We start from the raw sequence: 22,749 nt of genomic DNA, 5'->3' as shown, positions 1-22,749 counted from the left end.
TCCAGAAACCTTTCCAGCCGTTCAGTGACCTTCACCTTTTTTGGTCACAAAGTGGTATTCTCATTTCCCCCATTACATGGAGAAATCACACACTGCCGAGCAGTACATGAGGCCGCATTTAGTACAGTATACCTTCCAAAGATGCTTCTCCAAGTGCTGTATCCATACAATGGCCATACTCATTCCCCTATAACATGGGGAAAATCAGACAGTTTGTCTATAACCACACAAGGCTACTTCACTACTGCATTACTTCCAAAACCTCTGCTCCACAGCACTGTCTCCACAAAAATGGCCCTGAGCAAACTCAATACTCTGACTTTTATCTATTGGTCACATGGCCTCTGCATCTGCACTGCCTCTCTCTTCAATTTAAGAACACGCTGTCTTTATCCTGCTGTCAGTTCACAGTCACTGTCCAAAGCCTGCAGGATTTTGTTAAATTTGTTCTCTTAAAGTGACAGTCCCACTCAGATGAAAATGAACTGAAAATGGGAGCATGTAATATCCAACGTACCTTTTCATTGAGCATGTCTGGGTGCTCTGTGAGCCAGACACAAAGACACTGAAAGGCTGCCACAATCATAGAGTGCATGTCTCGGGAATGAAATGGAGCTGGCCGGCTGCACTGGTACACGATGTAGCTGCACACAGAACTCACAGCACGCTTTCGGTCTGATGAGTCCACGCTCACCTTAACCTGTTGACACAACAACCATTAGTACCCATTCTAGATATCTTTATCAATGATCTGGATGATGATGTGGTAAATTGGATCAGCAAGTTTGCAAATGATACTACGACTGGAGGCGTCGTGTATGGTGAAGAAGGTTTTCAAAGCTTGCAGAGGGATCGAGATCAGCTGGAAAAATTGGCTGAAAAATGGCAGATGGAATTTAATGCAGACAAGTGTAAGGTGTTGTACTTTGGAAGGACAAACCAAGGGGAGGACAAACATGGTGAATGGTAGGGCAATGAGGAGGGTAGAAGAACAACAGATCTGGGAATACAGGTACATAATTCCCTGAAAGTGGTGAAACAGATGGATAGGGTTGTAAAGAGAACTTTTGGCATATTGGCCTTCATAAATCAAGGTATTGAGTATAGGAACTGAGATATTATGCTAAAGTTGTACAAGACATTGGTGAGGCTAAATTTGGAGTAATGAGTGCAGTTTTGGTCACCTACTTATAGGTAAGATATCAATAAAATACAAAGAATGCAGAGAAGATTTACTAGGTTGTTGCCTGGACTTCAGGAACTGAAGGTTAGGAGTTTATACCTTGGAGCATAGAAGAATGAGGGGAATAGACAGAGTAAATGTAGATAGGCTTTTTCCACTGAGGGTAGTTGAGATACAAACCAGAGGACATGGGTTAAGAGTATAAAATTTTTGAAGCTTCACTGATTCATGTGTTTTGGGAGTACCCCAATTTAGGAAAATTTGGGGAAATTTTTTTCCAAACTTTATCAATGATTTTTAAGATCTAAATAGAACCATGCCCTTTAATTGCTTTGTTTGGTTTTTCTCGTGAACCAGATATACCTGTCTGCAATCCAAGATAAAGTTTTAGCTTACATTATGTTGATAGCCAGATGAGCAATTTTAATGAAATGGAAAGATGACTCTTCACCTAGTCATACGCTGTGGTTATACGATGTTATGTCCTATTTAAGTTTGGATAAAATTAGATACAACATTACAGATGGAAAGTTTCACTTTGACAAGATGTGGGCCCCATTCAAAGAACTAGAGTCTAAAGGTTGCTCTTTGATCTATATCTTCACAATTTTTACGTTAACCTTGATTAGCGGGAGGGGTTAGATTAGAATTAGTTTTTCTTTTTCTTTTTATCTTTTTAGATTAACGCATCAAATAGGGGTTTAAATATGGTTGTTAAAGATCATATCATTAAATAAGATAGAATTTACCCTTCTTTTGGATAAAGGGATTGTTTAATTTAGTCTTATTTATTTTCTATCCAGAACTATTTTCAAATATCTTATGAGAAAGAGATAAATGGTTAATTACCATATTGATAGAATTTAATGTTTTAAAGAAATATTGTTAAATAAACAAATATGAATAGTTTTTTGATTTATATTTAATTTGTTATAAGTATATGATGTGACCTGTTGTTTATTATATTAGAAGACTTTGTATGTAGGATTTGTGTTAAACTCAATAAAAATATTTTTAAAAGAATGAAAGGGAAAGTTTAGATGAACATGAGGGGGAACACTTTCACACAGAGTGATGGGAGTGTGGAATGAGCTGCCAGCTGAGGTGGTGAATATATATAAGAAAAATTTGGACAGGTACTTGGATGGAAGAGGTATAAAGGGCTATGGACTGGGTGAGGGTCAGTGGGACAAGGCAAAAAAAATGGTTCAGCACAGTCTAGAAGGGCTGAAGGGGCCTGTTTCTGTGCTGTAGTATTCTAAATCAAGTTGATGCAGCAGGCACGTGGTGAAAAGAAGCCCATCAGTAATTCACCAGCCAAGGATAGGAACATAATTGGAAGGCTCTGTTCGGTTCTGTCCACTTTCTTCACATTCTAAAACAATATTTTGTTTGAATTGGCCAGGGCTTTGAGTAGAGGTTGAGACATCACAATTGTACAAAACGTTGGTGAGAACACAAATGGGGAGTATTCTGGTCAACCAGCTACAGGAAAGATGTTAGTAAGCTGGAAAGGATGCAAAGATTCACAAGAATGTTACAGGGACTGTTGGGCTTGTCTTGTAAAGAGAAGCTAGATAGGCTGAGGGGAGACTTTATAGTGAGGGGAAAAATTTGAAAAGGACTCAAGGGGCACCTTTTTCCACACAGAGGGAGATATGTGGAACATGTTGCCAGAGGAAGTGGATGAGTGAATAAAATATATTTGGATAAAATAATTTCAGGTGGATATGGGCTAAATAGAAGGATGGCAGCAAATGGGATGAGCTTGGGTGGACAACTTGATTGGCAAGAACCTTTTTCTATAAAATCGCTAAGCATGACAAGAGTTCATAAAGTGCGACCCAAAAATCCAGAACAAACCTCCATCCTGGGCACGTTCCTCACTGTATGCTGAGGGTATGAAACGGAGTAGTTTTAGTTTAACTTTGGCCACATCTAACTAGGAAACCTCAGAGCACTTTGATCTACATTGCTACGTGGATGGTTCATGACTTTTTGAGCTGTAAGTTTTCTGTTGCCAGCCTGATACAGTATTTAATGGTGATGCAATAATCTTAAAAACCTCATGTAATTAACCAACAATTAAGCTTTAGCCAGCTGTGCACCTGCAAAGGTCATACTGAAATAAACCACCAACAGTAAACACACAACTAATGCACATGGGCTTCAAGTTCCTTGAAACCTAAAAATATCCAATGCAACCTATTTTATGATATACAAAGATGTCTGCTAATTGTACATAGTAATACAAAGCCACCTCTGTCCCTTCATACTCACAATGGGCAGGTGAATCTAGCTCTCGGAAGTGCTCCGGGGCATTGTATAAATTAGAAAAGGGTTCATTTAAAATGTTTGGGGAATGAACAAACTTCTGTATCTGAATGTTGACCATGTCAGATTGGTAGTTATTCAAGCCCAGACACTGCAAGTTACAGACTGAAGCAATGTAGCTGCTGGTTTGCAGTGGTCTGATTACAACTTGTTTGTTGGTCCACTGCGCTCCAAACTACCTGCATCATGTATCCAAGGTATCTATAAAAAAATTTGTTAAACTTGCATTCAAGATCATGATACTAAGAAACACACATACAAAAAAATGCTGTTTGCCCAAAACATCATATGCAAGGCAAGGGCAGGAATTTAAAATTGGTTTTGAGAGATTACAAGTCCATCAGGGCCTTGTATTTATGTACATGCCTAAGACTTCATATATTATACATCTATTATTGAATGAATTCTAACAGAGGGATTGGGGTTGGACGGTGGGGAAGAAAGCAATGCAAGCATTTCCCACCCGTCCCCTTGTTCACAACCCCCTATCGGTGTTCTCTTTATGACAGTACTCAAGAGCAGTTCATTTGGGGACAGTGGACAAGTCATTCTCAACCTTTTCTCAGCTATGACCCCCCCCCTCCCCTTCACCCAAGGCTCTGCTCAAAGTGTTTGGGGCCCCTTCTCTGTGAAGCAATTTTGGTTTCTTATGTCCTTCATATTACATATTAAAAAATGTTATGCGAGTTGAAAAAGAAACAAGGCTTTTACTTCAATGTGCTGTGGCCTCCAGGGGCCATAACAGCCTTAGGGCCCCCATTGAGAAAGGCTGCTTGAGACTATCCACGCAGGGATTTGACAAAAAGTGCACTGGTTTTATTGGCTGTTTCAGCCCCACATGATACTCAGGACCTTGAAGCGCAATCTTCTGAGCAATTTTATAATCTCTGAAGACCCTGGGTCAGTGTTTTTCAGATTGCCCCCAAGTTCATATTCCACCTTAAGCAATCCCTATGCCATAAGAGCTCTGTGATTAGTAAGGGATTGCTTAAGGTGGTAATGTGAGTAGGAAGAAAAAGTTTGAGAAACAGTGGTTTTCATTATACCCAATTGACTCGTTATGTGCACAGCTTCATAACTCCAAAGGAAATGGGCCAATGACAATTTTTCTCAAGCAAAATATTTCAGTAACAATTGGATCTCGAGCAGTGGTTCTCAACCTTCCCTTCCCACTTACATAACACCTTAAGCAATCCCTTACTAATCACAGAGCACTTATGGCATAGGGATTACTTAAGGTGGAATGTGAGTTTAGGGGGGCAGTTTGAAAAACACTGCCCTAAGTCTTTAACCAACAGCTTCTTGGTCCTTAATACATGAACAAAATTCTGCAAATACACAAAATGTAGGAAATGTTCAACCAGTCAAGCAGCATCTATGGAGAAAGAGGAAAATAGAGCTAATGTTTCAAGTCAAAGGAAAATAGTCAAAGGAGTTTCTCTCTCCATAAGTGCTGCATGATTGGTTGAGTGCTGGTACTTCCAGCATTCTGTGTTTTATTTCACCTTGCGGTAGAAATGGTTTAGTATTCTTTTTTTTAATAAAACCTTTCCTTCCATTTCCAGTTAGGAGTATCCGGAGTTGACACTGGAAAATTTTCAGAGTCAAATGTTTAATGGTTAAGCAGCCAGAATGGTCCAGATTCCATCAATCTGTGACTTCACGTTGAAAGTTCAAGTACAATGCTTCAAGTAGTTAAATACATTGTGTATAATGACAAAAATATTACAATACCTTGGCCAGCCCAGAGAGTAATTCAAGTGCTGCCAGTGAGATGCTCATATCTTGTCTCCACTGGGAGTTCAGCCTCTGTGTTACCAAATGAATGCTTCGAATCAGTAGTCCCGTTGCTGTATCTGTATGAAGAGCTATGATATAACCCCAATATCACACACCACAGGGGAGGGAAAACAACTGGGTATTAGTAACCAAAAGCAAAGCATTCAAAACCAGCACAAGCTCACAACCCATGCAGTAAAGACCAGCATTCAAAAAGGAAAACTGCTTCCATCCCAGCAATGAGACTGTGAGAATTTGATAGCCAGTAATCTCAGCATCAGAATCAAAAGGACTCGAGTCTGCATATCAACAACAGAGGACCAGATTCTCTAGCTCCATGGACCAATTTCACAACAGACAGTGCAGGTTATTGTTACGTGATGGGGTAATGTCATTTAAAAGTGTTTTGACAAAACAAAATCGCAATCCAGTTCTTAAAAATTTTACATCTATTCTGTAATTTTCAAAACCAGATGGGTTTCACCCCCTTGCCACCTGAAATATTCCCAAATGATTCACTTTGTTCAATTATGCAGGAACAAACTGATATCAGTAGCTCTGCACTCTTGCAGCAAAGAAGACAAAGTTGAAAATTTGACAAATTTGGAGGTATTAACATACCCAGAACCAAACTTTTCGACAGTGATATTTTCATAAGGGATCAACCAGAACATTTTCAGATAAAGACTGGCTGACAGATATATAGAAGGGAGTTTATCTAGTATTGCAATTGAAAGGAAAGGAATGTCAAATGAAACTGAGCACATGCTAAACCTTTGGTCATTATACAAAGGATTGTGGGTTCTACAACCAGTTGAGAACCATTAGCATTGGGAAAGGCGGCCATATAACCCTTCAAATCAAGTTCACCATCCATTAAACCATGACTGATCTGTATCTTTGGAAAGAACTTCCAAAGTGTTTGTGAACCATTACACTTTATCTGGCTCCAAAAAATGAGGAACATCTTGAAATATTTTTTAAATCATTTTTCAAGTCTTATTAATGTTCACTATGACTAGTTGGGTGCCACTGGGTTTGGTGTTACAGCCTCAGTCTATTACTGGCTCATCAAGGGGATCTGGGTAGTAAATCTGGTGAAGATGTAAAAAAATGGCAGAAAAAGAAGTCCTCTGGAAGGCAATAGAGACTGCGAAGGGATAAGAATAGTTTAAGTGGGTAACTATTTGATAGTGTGGGAAATTTGCTTTAATAGGAAACAAAGAGTGCCTTTGCAATGAAATAACAAAGTTAGCATGCAAGTGCAGCAACTAATCAGGAAGTCAAATGGAAAGCTGATCTTTATGGGGGGGGGGGGGAAAATCAAACCGGTGACCCCACTCTCAAGCTTGTGCACAGTTTAGCCTTCCTTATGGAGAGATACATTTGCATTTCAGAGAATGTTCACCGTGTTGGTTCCTTGGAGAAAGGGGCTATCTTATGAAAAATGATTCTTCAGATTGACGTTTAAAAGAGGTGAAATATGAGATTTGAGAGGCTTGCCTGGGAAGATGTTGAGAGGACATTTTTCCTTGTGGACACAATTTCAGGTTCAAATTTAAAGGAGATGAGGAGAAACATCTTCCAGCAAGTTGTAATTCTTTGAAAATTCTATACTCCAGAAAGGAATGAAGGCTGTGTAATTGCACAGATTCAAGGTCAAGGGAGACAGGTTTTGGACCGGAGAAGATCAAGGCTTATGAGGAAATTTAAAAAATGAAGCCAAGTTCAAGAACAGATCAGCCCCAATCTTACTGAATGACAGAACAGGATCTCCGGGCCAAATGGCCTGTGTCTGTTCTTGTTTCATTTGTTATAAAGAAGATGCTCACCTTTGGGGTACTTTCCACTGGTGGAAATTACATATCTGACATTTGACGATCTTCGGAAGACAACCTGACTGTGCTAAACATTATAGTACAAGACATTCCAACTGCAGATAGTGGCAAGGAGCCAATGGAAGAAGAAAAAAAACAGACTATGGGACGACCACTTTCTGAGCCTATTCACAAGCCTCAGTCCTCTATTGCAATGCGCCAGTCTTAACGTGGGGTCTTTGGGATGAATATGTTCTTTCTATTGGATGGTTCTGAGGAAATACCTGACGTTAAGCATGATTCACTTGAATAAACATTGGAATCAATGGGATTATCTGCCAAAAAAAAGCCCCCAAAACACCACTAGTGGTCAAACCCAGGCAACTGACTCAGCTGCCCAATATTGTCAGCTAATTTAAAAGTTAAAAAAAAGTTAAGTTGCTCCAAATTACAAGTATTATATAAATATACACACAGAATTGCTGCATATTGTTTATATGTAGACTCGCATGAACAAGCAAAGAGCTAAAGGTACTGTTCAGAAACAATACTGCAGAGGATAAATAGTGTCACTTTGCAACATGTAGCGATGTTACAGATTCTGAAAGGTGTCTCACTACAAATTTAGCCTTATGTTTAGAGCAGATTTTGAAACCTTTTTGACATAGTGGTAAGATCGGTTTCTTGGATTGTGAATTATCAGAGCAAAATAGGCTATTCAGCCCATCGAGTCTGCCCTGCTATTCAATCATGACCATTTTCCCATTCAGCCCCACTGCCCAGCCTTCTCCCCATGACCTTTGATGCCCTGGCTAATCAAGAATCTATCAATCTCTTCCTTATATACACCCAATGATCTTATCCCCACAACTGCTTCTGGCAACAAATTCCACAGATTTACCTTCCTCTGGCTAAAGAAATTCCTCCTCATCACTGTTCAATCCTCAAGTTGTGCCCACTTGTCCTAGATTTTCCCACCTTGGGAAACAACCTTTCTAATCTACTCTGTTCACTCCTTTCAACATCAAAATGTTTCAATGAGACCCCCCCCCCCCCCCACTTATTCTCCTAAATACCAAAAAGTACAGGCCAAGAGCTGTCAAACGCTCTTAATATGTTAACCCTTAGTTTACTGGGGAATGTATGTAGCAATGAATGTCAACCATGCAGCATTAAGAAAGCAGATTTCAACACCTGAATCAATGATCATTTTTTCAGCAGAATGGAGTGTTTTTCACTGAATGAACAAGGAATGGTGGAGACTTCCATTAGTCCTACTATTAGTTATCAATATTCAAAGACAATACAAGTAATGACCTAATTGTACTTCAATAGGTTGCTCTGATTTTATTGGACAGATTGGCTAGGATGAAGGTAGAGGGTCAAGGCTTCCAGATTTCAGAATTAAGCAAGGCATTCACATAACAAGTTTGGTGTGGAGTTCAAACAGAGATGGTCATCCATTCAAAACACAGGAAGGATGTCTGCAGATTGATCTAACAGGGAAATCTTGAGTGTTTCTGTGACTGGAACACATTACTTCCCTACAAGGGAAACACTGTGGAGTATTTTTTTTTTCTCCCCCTTACACCCAGGTTCCATACAGAGAATGCTGACAAAGCAACAGGTACACAGCTCCCCACCTCTCTTTCTCTATTCAATTGACACTTGTAATTGGTGGGTATGTGGGGTTTAGAAGCTGGATCAGACTATTCCTCTTCCTGTCGACATATCTTGAGCAAATGCACTGCCAACCCATTCAAACACCCACCTGGCTAACCCTGGCAGACTTAGGGAGGGAATAATGATGTCTGCATTCCCAATCCAATTGCTTTGAGTGATAATGTTGAGGCATCTCTATTGAGACACTATGCAATGCAGTTTCATCTGAACAGCCTTTAAGTTGTGCAGAAAGCCAGCAAGAGCCCATTAAGAGTGATGTGAACCCCAAAACCAATTTTCAATTCAATTAACTGATTATGTATTTAGCACCATACCATTTCATCAAAAACATATCTTACTGTAGAGCCATTTACAATAATCTTTTGTTCTTTGGTAACAAGGATGTTTCTGCAGGACACTATGGGGAAAGGATAATGATCTCTACTACTTTATTTGTGATTCAGGATGGCATCATCTTTTCACTAACCTTGAGATGAAGTGACTTTCTTTTATTTACATTTATTTAGTGTCCAAGTCCACTTCCACACCCAGCAACATGTATATGGATCAAGGTGAGATGGCAGAAGGTACAAGAGCAAAACATTGGGATTTGGCTCATACAACATTGGGATTTGGCTCATACAACAACGGCTAAAGCCCAAACAAAGCACAAGTGTGACTGTGAAGAGGAAGTTTTACATTTGGAAATAGCGAGTTGTACAAAATAACAAAAAGGACTTCATTTAAATGAATGCCAATTAAATACCAATTATTTGAAGTACATGCATACACCTTTCTCTGTAATAACAGATTTAAAATATACGTATGGTGATAAACACAACTTATTCAAGAATTTACATTGAAGATGAATAGTTGTCATGACACAAGAAATACCTGTACCACCTATTGGGAAGGGAGACATACAAAAAAAAAGAACAACATTAACATGCAACACTTTGTACAAACATGGTCGAGTAGACATTTACAACCAGTCATGGGAAATATTCAACAGATCAGCAATCATAAACTGTCTCAAGCTTAGGTTCACAGTATCAGTCACATTTTTGGTACATTTTAAAACAAACATTTTGTCTACAAGAAAGAAAGCAGAGTGACCAGGGTGACGGTGGGGAAGGTTGAGGGGATCAGCAGGAAACAGGAATGAATCTATTGTGGATCTCAACCAGAACAATCATCTTGCATTACCAGTAAACCTACTTAGTGTGAAGTGGAATGAAAGCACTGCATTTGAGATTCTTTTTTTAAATTCATAGATTTAACAGAATAGGGCCCAAAGAAACGTGGAGTGAAATGGAGGCGGTGAAGGGAAGATGTGGGAATTCTGCTTTCATCCATGAGACTCATGAGCTTTGCCTTACATTATGAAAGGATGGAGGCATTTACCTCCAAAGCTTCTGAGGAGAGCTCTGGCAATTATGGGCTTGCACGCCGTCATCCAGGGAAACATCAGTTAATGCTGCTGCCTCAGTGCTCCAGTTCAATGGGGCTGAGGGCAGGAATGCAGGGACAAGTATTGCACCTACTGCAGTTGCAGTGTGGTGCCCAAGAGATAGAAGTATGGGTGAGGAGGGAAGAACAGACCAGGGAGTCATGGACAGAGCCATCCCTGCAAAAAGTGGAAGGAGAAGATGTGGATGGAAGTGTGATCCAGGTCTGAATGGACAATTGTTTCAAACCTGCCATTTGATGGTGTTCACATTTCAATCCCAGCAAGATCTTTCTGGGTCAATATTGTCTCTGTTCCTTCTGTGGGAAGCAACAACATCTGTGCAGGCTGCGACGAGCTAGAACCCACTTTCTGGAAGACTGTCGGGGGTGTACTGGAGAGGTTATAGGTTTCCTGTTCCATTAACTGTTAAAGATCATTAAAATGACTGGAGATCTCATCCTTTTGATATCAGAGATTTCCCCAAAAGGGCAATTTTCAGAGTGGAAATCACAAATACAGTTTCATTATTTTACAACACTGTTTCATCTACTTCCACCAGGAGATTTACATTTTTTATTTGAACACTTCAAACTTTGTCAACATCATTTGAGGGTCACTGATGTGTGGTGGAAGGACAAGAGGCTGTAATAGGGTTTGAGACAATGAAAACAATTCAGAGAATCACACACAAAAGAACCAAAAAGAGAAGTAGCACAGATATGCATAAATGGGCAAAAAACTCGAGGTGGGAAGCAGGCAAAGGTGAAAACCTTGATGCTCAACATCAAAAACATTTTTAATATCACTACTTATTGTTTGATGAGTAACATTGGCACAAAAATGAAATATCGATAGCAGGTTGGTTGGGAAAGCAGACAGGAAGGAAAACAGTTACTGTTAATTCACTCACTGCTCCCTCTTCCAGATATTCAGAGACAAGTTAGATAGCCAACATTACCATTTTGTCGCTGAGAATCAAAAAATCAACCAGCACTAGGCTATTTTATGTACTTCTTGAGTATGTTGAATATTTTGCTCTTTGCTTCAAGAACAAGATATGTTCACCTTTGATAAATAGACCACAGAGCATGGCGTGCTTGCCTGGACGATTCTGTTCAATTCAATTTGACCATGACTGTTCTATACCTCCACTGTTCTATGGAAAACAGTGGAACCATATGGGGGTGGGGGTACCTCAAATTAGAAAAATTGATGTAAATGTCAATAGATTCAAGGCTATCCAGGAGGAATACGAGGTGTTGTTTCTCAAATTTACATTTGGCTTCATCTTGATGATGGATGAGGGAAAGGACAGATACATCTGCGGAGTAACATTGAGCAGAATGGAAATGGTTGGCTACAGGAAGTTCAAACTTAGAACCACAGATATTCCAGATATTCAGCACTCTTTAACAATATGAACACAACATTTTTGGAAGTTACCAAATATGTGGCATTCTTAAAGGTGATTAAAAGCAAATCAATATCATGGAGATTAATTACTGTTGTTTTATATTTAACTAACTCGCAGCAACTTATGAACAGAACACTCCAGATTATAAACTTCACTCCTTTGATCAAAGGCATCAAATAGAGTCATAGACTTTCACAGCACAGAAACAGGCCCTTTGGCCCAACGTCCATGCTGACTGTGCTAGCATCATTTGCTTGTGTTTGGCTCATATTCCTTTAAAACCTGATTTCCACATACTTGCCTAAACATTTTTTCACTATAACAATTGACTTTGTTTTACCCCTGGCAGCTTGTTCCCTATATCTACCATCCTGCATGTGAAGAAGTTTCTGCCACCCAGGTCCCAATTGGTCCATTTTTCAATCCTGACCTTGAACTCTCACTTTAAATCTATGCCTCCTAGTTTTAGACTCCCCTACAATGGAAAAAAGCTTTAACCCTAACCCCTCATAACTTTATAAACCTTTAGGTCCCCCTCATCCTCCTACTCTCCAGAGAGAAAAGTCCTAGCTTATCCCTATAATTCAAGCCTGTCTGTCCTGATAACATTGTCATGAATATTTTTGACAACCCTTCCTGCTTAACGATCTCTTTTTTTCTAGCTGGATGATCAGAACTGTGCACAGAACCCTGTGTCTTGTACAGTTGTAACATGACATCCCTGCTCCTGTTCTCAATGTCTTGACCAAATGTGTGCCAAATGCCTTCTTCACCTCTCTGTCTACTCGTGTCATCATTTTCATGGAGCTATGTTCCTCAACCCCCTTCTCTTTGTTCTACAACACTCCACAGGACCCTACAATTCACCATGCAAGTTCTGCCAATGTGTAATAGCTCACACATCTGCAGCACATCAGTGGTCACACAACTCCAAATTGAATAAAAACCCTCCACTTCCACCATCAAGCCAATACTGAATCTGTCTGATCCCTTGTGATCCAACCTTGTGTAACAGTCTACCATGTGGGACCTTGTGAAAGGCTTATTGTAAGTCCATGGTGATAACATACACCTCCCTGCTGAGTTTTCTCTTAAAAAAACTCAGTCAGGTTATGATTTCCCACACACAAAGCCATGTTGACTGTCCCCGATCAGTTTTTGCCTTTCCAAATGCAAATAGATCCTGTCTCTCAGAATTCCCCCCACCTCCAACCCGGTAACTTCTCCACATCTGACATTAGGCTCACCAGCCTGTAGCTGCCTGGCTTGTCCTGCAGCCTTTTTAAAAAATGATCACATAACTAAACAATGGAAATAAAGTTGCAATAATCTCTCTACCTTTGTGTAGAAATCTGCATGATCTCTCAAAATCCACAAAGATATCCAAAATCCTGCTGTGAAATAGATTTTGACTTCAAAAATAAAGTCACCTTTATGAGTGACCCCAAACACAAGGACAGGGAAAGAACATTGGAATATCAAGCTCGACAAAACATTGAAATTGGCACCTATTATTTTACATCTTCTTCATTGTAACATTTCTCCCCACAGACCCATTGCAAGATTCTATGAACTGTGCATTTGCATGCATTTCAATGTCGTGCTGAATACTGAAGCCAAATGTTAGTTTGGCCCAAAGTCAGTCAGGTGAGACAGTTTCTGAATTATGTTATAACCATACAACCATATAACCGTTTACAGCACGGAAACAGGCCATGTCGGCCCTTCAAGTCCGTACCGGTTCACTTGAACAACTCCGTTACTGACGCAATATTGATTTTGTGCATTAGAAATTCAAACTTTTCAGGAATGAAATGATCTCTAAAGCATGCCACCATCTGTATCAGCAAGAAGACCTGGGCTTTGCCTTGGACTCTGCCAGTTGCTCCTCTTGACACCCATGCAAATCTAGCAGTGCTATCAGGCATCATTTAACCTGTTCACAAATAGCAAGTCAGCAGATACAGCAATGACATTGGTGAACCTTGGCTGTTCATAGTCTACCATTGTCAGTACTGTAGATTCTGTTATAAATTTACTTTATTGAGGATACCGTGCTACATGCAAGTACATGCAACGCTTTCCATTCATATTGAATTCTAGGCCAAAACAAAAATGTTTTAATCACAAAGCATATTTCATCTTCTCAAGACATCCCAAAATATTACTTCTGAAATGTACTATAGGTAATGGAGCACTGATCTTGCAGACAAGAAACCAGGGGGCTCTTCTATTTCTTCAAATGGTCTCTTGGACCTTTTACATGCATCTTGGGGGGCGGATAGGATCAGACTAAATAGAGCATATGAGGTGGTACAGTTAGAGCCACCACAATATGGAAGCTCTTCAACTCTCTCAGTGTAAGCTCTCGATTGGCCTGTCTGCTCCTAATGGTTGAGATGGTCCTGTCAATTATCAAGATTTTTTTAACCATTATATAGGAAAGGACTTCACCAAGCAAACAGTTGGATGACCAATGAAACTTCAAGGACTAGCCTTACAGAATTCATTGATTATTCCGTGGCTTTCCTTTAAGAGGGTTTATCCCACTGTCATCAATAGTCATTAGCTTTTTATTTTAAATTTAAATTTATAAAAATGTATTTCTTCAAGATGAAACGTACATCTAGATTATGTTTTTAAAGACAGATTTATCTCACCATAATCCCGCAATAGTGCTTGCGCAGGTCTTTCACTATCTGGTGTTGTGGCCTCAGAACTGCCAGTACTGGTCATACTGATGCCACTGCTGTTTCGACTGTGACTCTTGAGTGACGCATGAGTGCTACCACCAACATTCTGCAAAAAGACGGGGCAGAATGAAGGCACACGTTCCCCTCGGTCAGAGGCTACACAACTGGACGGTTGAGTCCTGTCCAAAAGAGATAGGCTGCTGTTCCAGAGCTTTGAGCTCCATACTTTGGAACATGCACAAGACTTCTCATTCTTAAAATTAAAATATGGACAATGATGGTTGCTTACCAGCTCCGTCTGAGAAGAACCAATTGCTTCCAAAAGAGCAGAATCTTGAACGATATTTAACATGGCACCTAAAGGGAAAACATGCTGTTGACTGATTAAAATATTGGCAACGAGGAGTCAGTTACAAAAAAAGTTACAACAAAATTCCCACCAACCTAGAATCATCTGTGTGTTGTTGGGATCTGTTTCAGTCTGCAGGGCACCAATCAATACATTGACAAGCCTCAATTTCAGTGAGAGAAAGGTAACTGGTTTGTCATGTGATGAAGACTCCTCACTGCTGAACTTTCCTTCCAAAAGCACCTGGAAAATTTTAAAAAAAGAATATTTGTTGACAATTGTGTCCAATTTTTAATGTTTTTTTTTAAACTAAACTTTAAATTCCTATTATTGTTACCAAATACAGGAGAGGTCACAGAGGACTGGTGTGCAGCCAATGTTGGAGGCTTGTTCAAGAAGGGAAATTGGGATAATCCAAGAAATTATAGGCCAGTGAGCCTCACATTAGTGGTAAGGAAACTACTGGAGAAGATCCCTCAGGAATGCACATTTGGAAAAGCTTGGCCAGATTAAGGACAGTCAGCATTGCTTTGAGAGGGATGTCAAATCTTACAAATATGACTGAGTTTTTTTTGAGGTAGGGATAGAGGTCCCTAATCAAATCTGGTTCATTGCATACAGCACCAAATCCAGAATTCTCTTCTCCCTGGTGGGCTTGACCACAAGCTGCTCAAAAAAAAAAACATCTCATAGGCATTCCACAAATTCTTTCTCTTGGGATCAGCACCAGCCAACCTGATTTTCTCAGTATTCCTGCATATTGAAGACCCCATGACCAAAATAACATTGCCTTTCTTACATGCCTTCTCTAAATTTTACACCACATCCCAGTTGCTATTTGGAGGCCCAGATGTAACTCATAAAAGGATCTTTTTACACTTGCAGTTTCTCAACTCTACCCACAAGGATTCTACCTTGTCCAATCCTTTGTCGCTCAGGATTTAATTTCAATGTTTTTACCAACAGCCACCCCACACCCTCTGCCCAACTTCATGCCTTTGTCAGGATGCATGTTCTTGGATACTTAACTTTCAGCTGTGATCCTTCCTTCAGCCATGACTCTGACGTCCATAACATTGTGCCTGCCAATATCTAACTGCACTTTAAGCTCATCTGCCTGGTTTCATACTCTGTGTGCATTAAAAACACCTGTATTCAACAACCTTCTCATATCGCTGGAGTTTAAATTCTTAATCTTTTAAAAAATTTCTGTCTTTCTTTTAATTCTGGAGACTTCTGTCACTGGTCCTGTACTCTCCTTCCACTAAACTTCTTCCATATTTTTCTAATTTGGGAGCTTAGATGTATGGAGGCATCTTGGGATGCAAGTCCATAGCTCCCAGAAAAAGGTAGATGGGATGGTTAAGACAACATATGGCATGCTCAGCATTAGGCCACTTAGTGTACACATGGTCATTGTCAGTTGTATGTCATAATTAATGTCAGTCATGACATAATTACATGAATGACATCCCATCACCACTCCTTCTTCCACCAATGCATCATGGCTAAAATCTGTGCAGTAACTCCAAACCTGAACTTTGGTTACATCACTTTGCTACGTAAGGAACGCTGTGTGACTCGCTGAGTTTCTCTTGCACTTTTATGCATTGAACTACAATCACAGTGTCTGCAGATTTTCTTAATTTGAATGACCCCATCTCATACATCAATATTGCGCATCTCCTTGAAAGAGAATGACAACAGCAAGCTGCAATTTCCACCTCAAGGCACATCACACTGGGACTTCAAAATGTGTGCTACCATCTTCATTGTTGTTCCTTCCAGATCCTGTTGCGACGAACATCTTCACCAGAAAGACTGCAATGGTTCAATGCGGATCTTCATCACCTTGAGGGTGATTTATGAAGGGCAATAAATGCCTACATTCTGGGCAATGACCATGTCACAGAAATGAATAAATAAAACTTGTGAATGAATAACAAATAAAAATAGTGTCAAACATGTAGCCTTCTACTTGAAACAAAATAGATGGAGAATTTGCTATTACATGGTCATTTTTCTCCAGCTTTCAATCAACACCTACATTCATTCACGCATCCCAAATTCAAGACATTATTCAAATTTTAAAAATATCAAAGCTTATCCTTGCATATTTAGACTCTTCTGCCAAATAATAAATGTCCCTCTTTGTTGCTACAATATTAAGCAGACTTCAAAACATTTAATCAATACCTCTGCTTTAACTGTCCCGAAGTGATGAGGGAGAGGTAACATTGACAGCAGAATGTGGATCGATGCTCTCCTAAGTTCAGTGGGATTCACATATGCTTTAAATTTTGACAGTTCCCTGCAAAAAGAGATTAAATAATTATAATGTTACAATTATTGCTCAGATCTTTCTTTTACCAAGCTTAGTCTATGCAGCATAAAAATCCAAAAGCTCCTCCAAAATTGAAGAGCACATTACAAAACGTTACAAGTGGAAGGACATGAAAAATGAAGGCATAGGTGAAACATGTCTCGAAGAAAGGTGCAGACATGTTTCAATTCCACAGATAAGAGATGGAAGAACTAGGGCTTATTGACTGATGACGCTGGTGGAAGGATAGATAATAACCAATGTGACAAGAGATCTCATGATACAACTTGCTATACTGTACTTTGTAATATACACGTGATTATTCATAGAAAAGAGTGAGGATTTATTGATGGTGGTGAAGAAAAACTGAAAAATATAAATAAATTAGGTACTCAGTGAGTCACTTGGCCCCTCAAGCCTCGTCCACCTTTCAATGAGATCACAAATGATCTGCCTCTTTAAATCTTCATCCCACCTCTCTGCTCCCACTACCTTTAAAATTGCACTAGGAAGGCGGCCAGGGCCTAGGCAAGAGTCCGTGGTCGGAGCCTCAGAAACTCTGGTGGGTGGGTGGGGCTCATATGAGATTCCGTGATTGGGGCATCAGGAGCACAGATGGGCAAGTGGCCGATGCCTAGATGAAAGTCCACAGTCGGGGCTTCAGGAGCTCAGATGGGCAGGCAGCTGGGGCCTAGCTGAATCCGCGGTTGAGGTGGCAGGAGCTCTGGTGGGCAAATGTCCGGGTCCAAAAAAAAAGGGGAGTTTGACTTTTATATGGTATTGTGACAGATTATGTTACATTTTGTATTATATATATATATGTTTTTGGAAGATAAATTGTGGGTTTTTTTTATAGTGTAGGTGTCACAAACTAATACAAACACTTCAAAACAGATGTCATTTAAAATGCCAAAAGCTCTGCTCAAGCCAGACAGTCCAGGCTCTGAGTAACTTTGCAAAAACTTTGAAGAATGCCTATAGAGACTTTACAAGTAGATGTTAATTGGAAAGCAACAGATGAACAACTCGGAAGATTAGGTCCGGGACCACAGTCTGTCTATTGGCTATTCTAAGGGAGTCATGTGGTTTGACTGGAACATGATAAGCTTGTGGAAAAATCCCATTTTGAAGACGGGTTGTGAGTTCTTATTTCAGCCTATTCAAAGTTCTTGTGGTCTATACAAGAAAAAATGACTGGCTGTATAATGTTTCACTTGAAATAAAGGAAATAAAAAGGAACTCCGTGATGACCTGAAAGAGATTATCACCTGGAAAACTCTGATGGGGTGTTTTCTTTGGCAAGACACTGAAGTGGCTGATCAGAAGGAATCAGTTTGTGTCCAACAAGCAACAAATCTCTCTCTCCGAAAACCAACAAGAACCTTCCTGAGTGGTAACCATTTACCTTTCAAGAACCAAAGTCAGTTGAAATTCATTAATGTTAAATTCTGTGCACAGTATAAGAATTGTCTGGTATCAGTGAATTTGGAGGAGTGAGAAGTGAGATTGGGCTGTGAATCAAAGAACTTTTCTGAACTTACACACATTACATACATGTGCGCTTAGAGTTAGAAGGGGGTTAAGTTAATAGTAATAAGTTAAGTTTGATCCGGTTTTCATGTTTAAAGATAATTAAAACCAACTTTTGTTGAAGTAATCATTTGTCTTGCTGAATTTCTATTGCTGCTGGGTTTTGGGGTCATCTAGGCCCATAACAGTATCAAGTATCATATGAGCATACAAAATTATAAGGGGCATATACAGGGTAAATGCAAACAGTATTTTTCATCTGAGGTAGAGTGAGACAGAACCTGAGGATTCGGGTAAAGGGAACATGTGGGGAACTCCCTCACTCAGTGGGTGGTGAGAGGGTGGAACGAGCTGCTAGCAGAAATGGTGGATGTGGGCTCAATTTTGATATTTGTGTAATCTGAATAGGTACATGGATGGGAGAGGATGGAAGGCTAGATGCAGGTTGATGGAACGAGGTGGAATAATAATTTGCCACAGACTAAATGGATCGAAGAGCCTATTTCTGAGTTGATGTGTATTTTGATTCTCAAAGAAATCCAACTCTAATAATGGTGTGTTAAGAATAACGAAGCAACTCACCGGTCAGGTAAAATTATTTCTAGTGCAGAAATGAAGTAAGGAACCAAAACATCTATCCCTTTCAGATCAGAGCAAAATAAAGCAGGAGAGTTCAGGATGATGCTGGCCAAAACTGGGCGGCAAATGAAATCATTTATCTGAAGACCTTGGATCAACACCATATAGAACCTGGAGTGAGAAAATCAGTGTCAATTTACTTTCACAGCATTTAAAAATAAAACAGAGACTCCAGCATTATCAAATACATTCCTTTGAATTGCTATAGTTTATTTTAACTTCTGAAGTTTTTCTATTAAGCATGAATTCATTTGTTGTCGATTTTTTTGTGAAAAGTAAACTTGGTTCACCTTTAGCAGATTGTACTTCTTAGTTAAAATCCAAAGAAAAATCAACTCTTCATTGACATACACCTCAATGCCATTGTTTCATTTATTAAACCTTCTATGCCATGTGGTGAACATGGTCCTAGCCTCTTCTTGGCTCTCTCAATTGCAACAATTACAGATGGAATGAATGGCTTCCTGTTTAGAGGAGCTAATTGGCTCAGACCAACAGTGGTTGGCTTCACAAGGCAAAAACAAGAAGTTAGGGCACATGGATATGGCCAATTGATGCAACTAACTGATTTGACCCATTAAATGCACTGCTCCGTGGGATCAACATTTCAGTTTTAATTCTATGGGAAAACCGTCAAAGTCAGAAGGAGATTGTGGATATGTTTAGCTGCTAAAAAGAACTAGTTTTCAGAAAGCAATCTGTAAATTTCTTCCTTATGAAAATACAAATCAAAGATGACCTAAAATTTCTAGCACATTACCAGAATTGCAACACATTTTGGTTGCAAAACAACCTTTGAATAAAAACTTTGGGCTGCAATTCCCCTTTACATTCCAGGCTTGGCTCTAATACTGATAGATCAGAACAAGTTGAGTGATCCACTCTACTTCCCTGATGTGCACCACTGTCATTTCTGAAACAGCTGCTTTAGTCCCCAGTCAGGTATCTTCGAATGCTGGGCCTGGCCCCTTCACCGAATTCCTGGCAAAGCACAACATCTCTACAAATTTTCCCCGGAGTTTAGTCACCGAAATTTCCAATAAAACAATTTTATATTTCAAAATCCCTGATTAAATATGCATCCTCACTTACCAATTGTGAAATTATTAAATTAGGTGACAGAAAGCTTGACCTTGAACCCTCCTGAAACACTTCCACCTTCCAGATATTTTCTCCCTCAGAAGCTGCCACTGCTTTTAACAGCAGCGATGGAAAGTATTTGCATCTAATAATTTAACTGCTTTTCAGGGAATGTTTGTGTTTATTTTATTATCTTCTCTGTCTTGTATTTGTTTCCTCCCTGGTCTAACTCTACATTATCAATACATTTATCAACACAGTTTTTTAGCATAAATATTAAAGGATACTTAATTTTTCCACATTACTACTTAAATCATACTGAGCTATGTCCTGGTGTGCCTATCCTATCTGAATGTTGTCAAACAAATGACATTTACATATGAATCTCAGTAACTGCAGAGTAATGCATGGGAAAGCAGTCATACAGTTTGGAAATGGGTCTTTCATCCCACTAGATCCACACTGACCTCTTTTTCCACTATACTAATTCTATTTCTTCACCTACGTCTATATTTAATGTAATAAAGGTGCACTCTATTGATTTTCTTTTGACCTCTCTGTATTGCATAGTTAGTTTACATTCGTTATCTGTTTACAGTTTTGATTGGTTTACATTTTTTATGTTGTGTACAGTTTTTTTTGCATTACTAATTAATGGTAATTCTGCCGTGCCTGCAGGAAAAAAAGAATCTCAGGGTTGTATGTGATGTCATCTATGTGCTCTGATAATAAATCTGAAATATTATTCTCAACAGGAGTAGTACTGGAGGATTGGATGTTAGGAAATATTGTTTAGTTGCTAAAATAAAGTCATCAGAAGAATCCTGAGAATTACTGTGCAATGAGTCTTTTTATCAGCGGTGGGCAAACCATCAGAGAGGATTCTTGGGGAGCAACATCAATTACATTATGAGGGACAGAATCCAATTTGAATTTTTCAAGGAGGTGACAAAAGTTTAATGAAGGTCGGGCGATGGATGTGTTGTATATGGATTTCAGTAATGCATTCAACAAGGTTCCTCATGGTCGGCTCATCAAGAAAGTCGTGAGGAATCGTATCCATGGAAGCTCGACTTTGTGTGGATTTAGAATTCCCGGCCAACAGAAGACAGCAGATGGAGTGCATTCAGCCAGGATGCCAGTGACAATAGATGTATAGATGTTCCCTAGAAATATGATCTGGGACCCCCTGCTCTTTGTTATTTTTGGATCAGATTTTGCAGAAGACACAAAAATTGGAGGTGATGTGGACAGTGTAAAAGGTTGTCATAGGTTCCAATGGGGTATAGACAGGATACAAAGATAGGCAGAGAAGAGGCAGGTGGAATTCAGTCTGAAAAAGTGCAAAGTGAATCACCTTGGAAGTCAAGGTACAGGGTTAAAGGCAGAATTCTTTGCAGTGTGGAGGAACAGAGGGATCTTGGGGTCCAAGTCCTTGGATCCCCTCAGATTGCCACACAAGTTGCTGAGGTGGCTAAGAAGGTACATTAGCCAGGGCATTGAGTTCAAAGACTGCGAGGTTATGTTGCAGACCCTTAAAACATTGGTTAGAACGTAGAGTATTGTGTTTCGTACTGGTTGCCTCACAACAGCAAGGATGTGGAAGTTTTAGAGAGGGTGCAGAGGAGATTTCCCAGGATGTTGCCTTATGAAGCAACGTTGATCAAGCTAGGGCTTTTCTCTTTAGAGTGACAGAGAATGAGAGGTGACTTGATAGAGCTGTATAAGATTATGAGAGGCATAGATAGGATGGACAGCACCTTTTACCCCAGGGCAGCCATGGGCAATACCAGAGGACATCTGTTTAAAGATTAGTGGAGGAAAGTTCAGGGGAGATGTAAGAGGTTATTTTTCTTTATTTTGTACAAACACAAAGAGTGGTAGGCAGCTGGTATGCACTGCTGGGGGTAGTGGTTGAGGCTGATACAATAGAGATTTAAAAGACTCTTAGATGGGCACATGGATACAAGAAAAATAGCAGGTTATGGACTGTTGGAGGAAGAATTAAACTGATCATAAAGTAGCTTTGTATGGGTCAGCACCACATAGTGGGCTGAAGGGCCTATTCTGTACTGAACAAAGAAAATAAACCATGTTTACTTGAAGTGCGTCTCCAAATCCATCTTAACATAATTATTGCATGAGAATCCACTTCTCTGTATCAACGACTCTGCATAATAACATTCCTTTTAAAACTCCTTTCTCTCACCTTAGACCCATCTCCTCTTCTTTTTGATCACTTTCTCACTGGAAAAGATGTTGACCATCTACCCTGCTCATTACCCTCAATGTTCTACACTACCCTTAGCCAACTTTGCTCCAGGTAAAACATCCTAACCTATCCAATCTCCCCAAAGTCCTCCAATCCAGGCAACAACCTGATGAAATGCCTCTGCACTCCCTCCAGTTCAACAGCATCCTTTCTATAATGTGGCGACCAGAACTGCACACAATTTTCCAAGTGCAATCTGACTTGCATTTTATAAAATTTCATCA

At 39.7% G+C, this 22,749-nt stretch overlaps 1 protein-coding gene across 8 annotated transcripts in view; it reads right to left on the bottom strand.

Moving 5' to 3' along the window:
- The window catches only part of ralgapb (Ral GTPase activating protein non-catalytic subunit beta), a 111,123-nt gene that overhangs the window by 39,166 nt on the left and 49,208 nt on the right, over nucleotides 1–22,749 (bottom strand). For 6 of the 8 annotated variants that reach the window (XM_069884525.1, XM_069884527.1, XM_069884528.1 and 3 more), the window contains 7 exons: nucleotides 19,117–19,284; nucleotides 16,878–16,992; nucleotides 14,777–14,924; nucleotides 14,622–14,689; nucleotides 14,300–14,438; nucleotides 5,252–5,385; nucleotides 518–700 (listed from right to left, as the gene is read on the bottom strand). In XM_069884525.1, the coding sequence (XP_069740626.1) occupies nucleotides 518–700; nucleotides 5,252–5,385; nucleotides 14,300–14,438; nucleotides 14,622–14,689; nucleotides 14,777–14,924; nucleotides 16,878–16,992; nucleotides 19,117–19,284 (955 nt within the window). The remainder of the gene's footprint in view (nucleotides 1–517; nucleotides 701–5,251; nucleotides 5,386–14,299; nucleotides 14,439–14,621; nucleotides 14,690–14,776; nucleotides 14,925–16,877; nucleotides 16,993–19,116; nucleotides 19,285–22,749) is intronic. The other 2 variants (XM_069884533.1, XM_069884532.1) reach the window with 1 other exon arrangement.

This window comes from Narcine bancroftii, chromosome 6, assembly GCF_036971445.1.
Source record: "Narcine bancroftii isolate sNarBan1 chromosome 6, sNarBan1.hap1, whole genome shotgun sequence".
NCBI classification, from domain to species: domain Eukaryota; kingdom Metazoa; phylum Chordata; class Chondrichthyes; order Torpediniformes; family Narcinidae; genus Narcine; species Narcine bancroftii.
The sequence above is the reverse complement of the archived record's forward strand: the minus strand, read 5'-3'. Positions and strand labels throughout refer to the sequence as shown.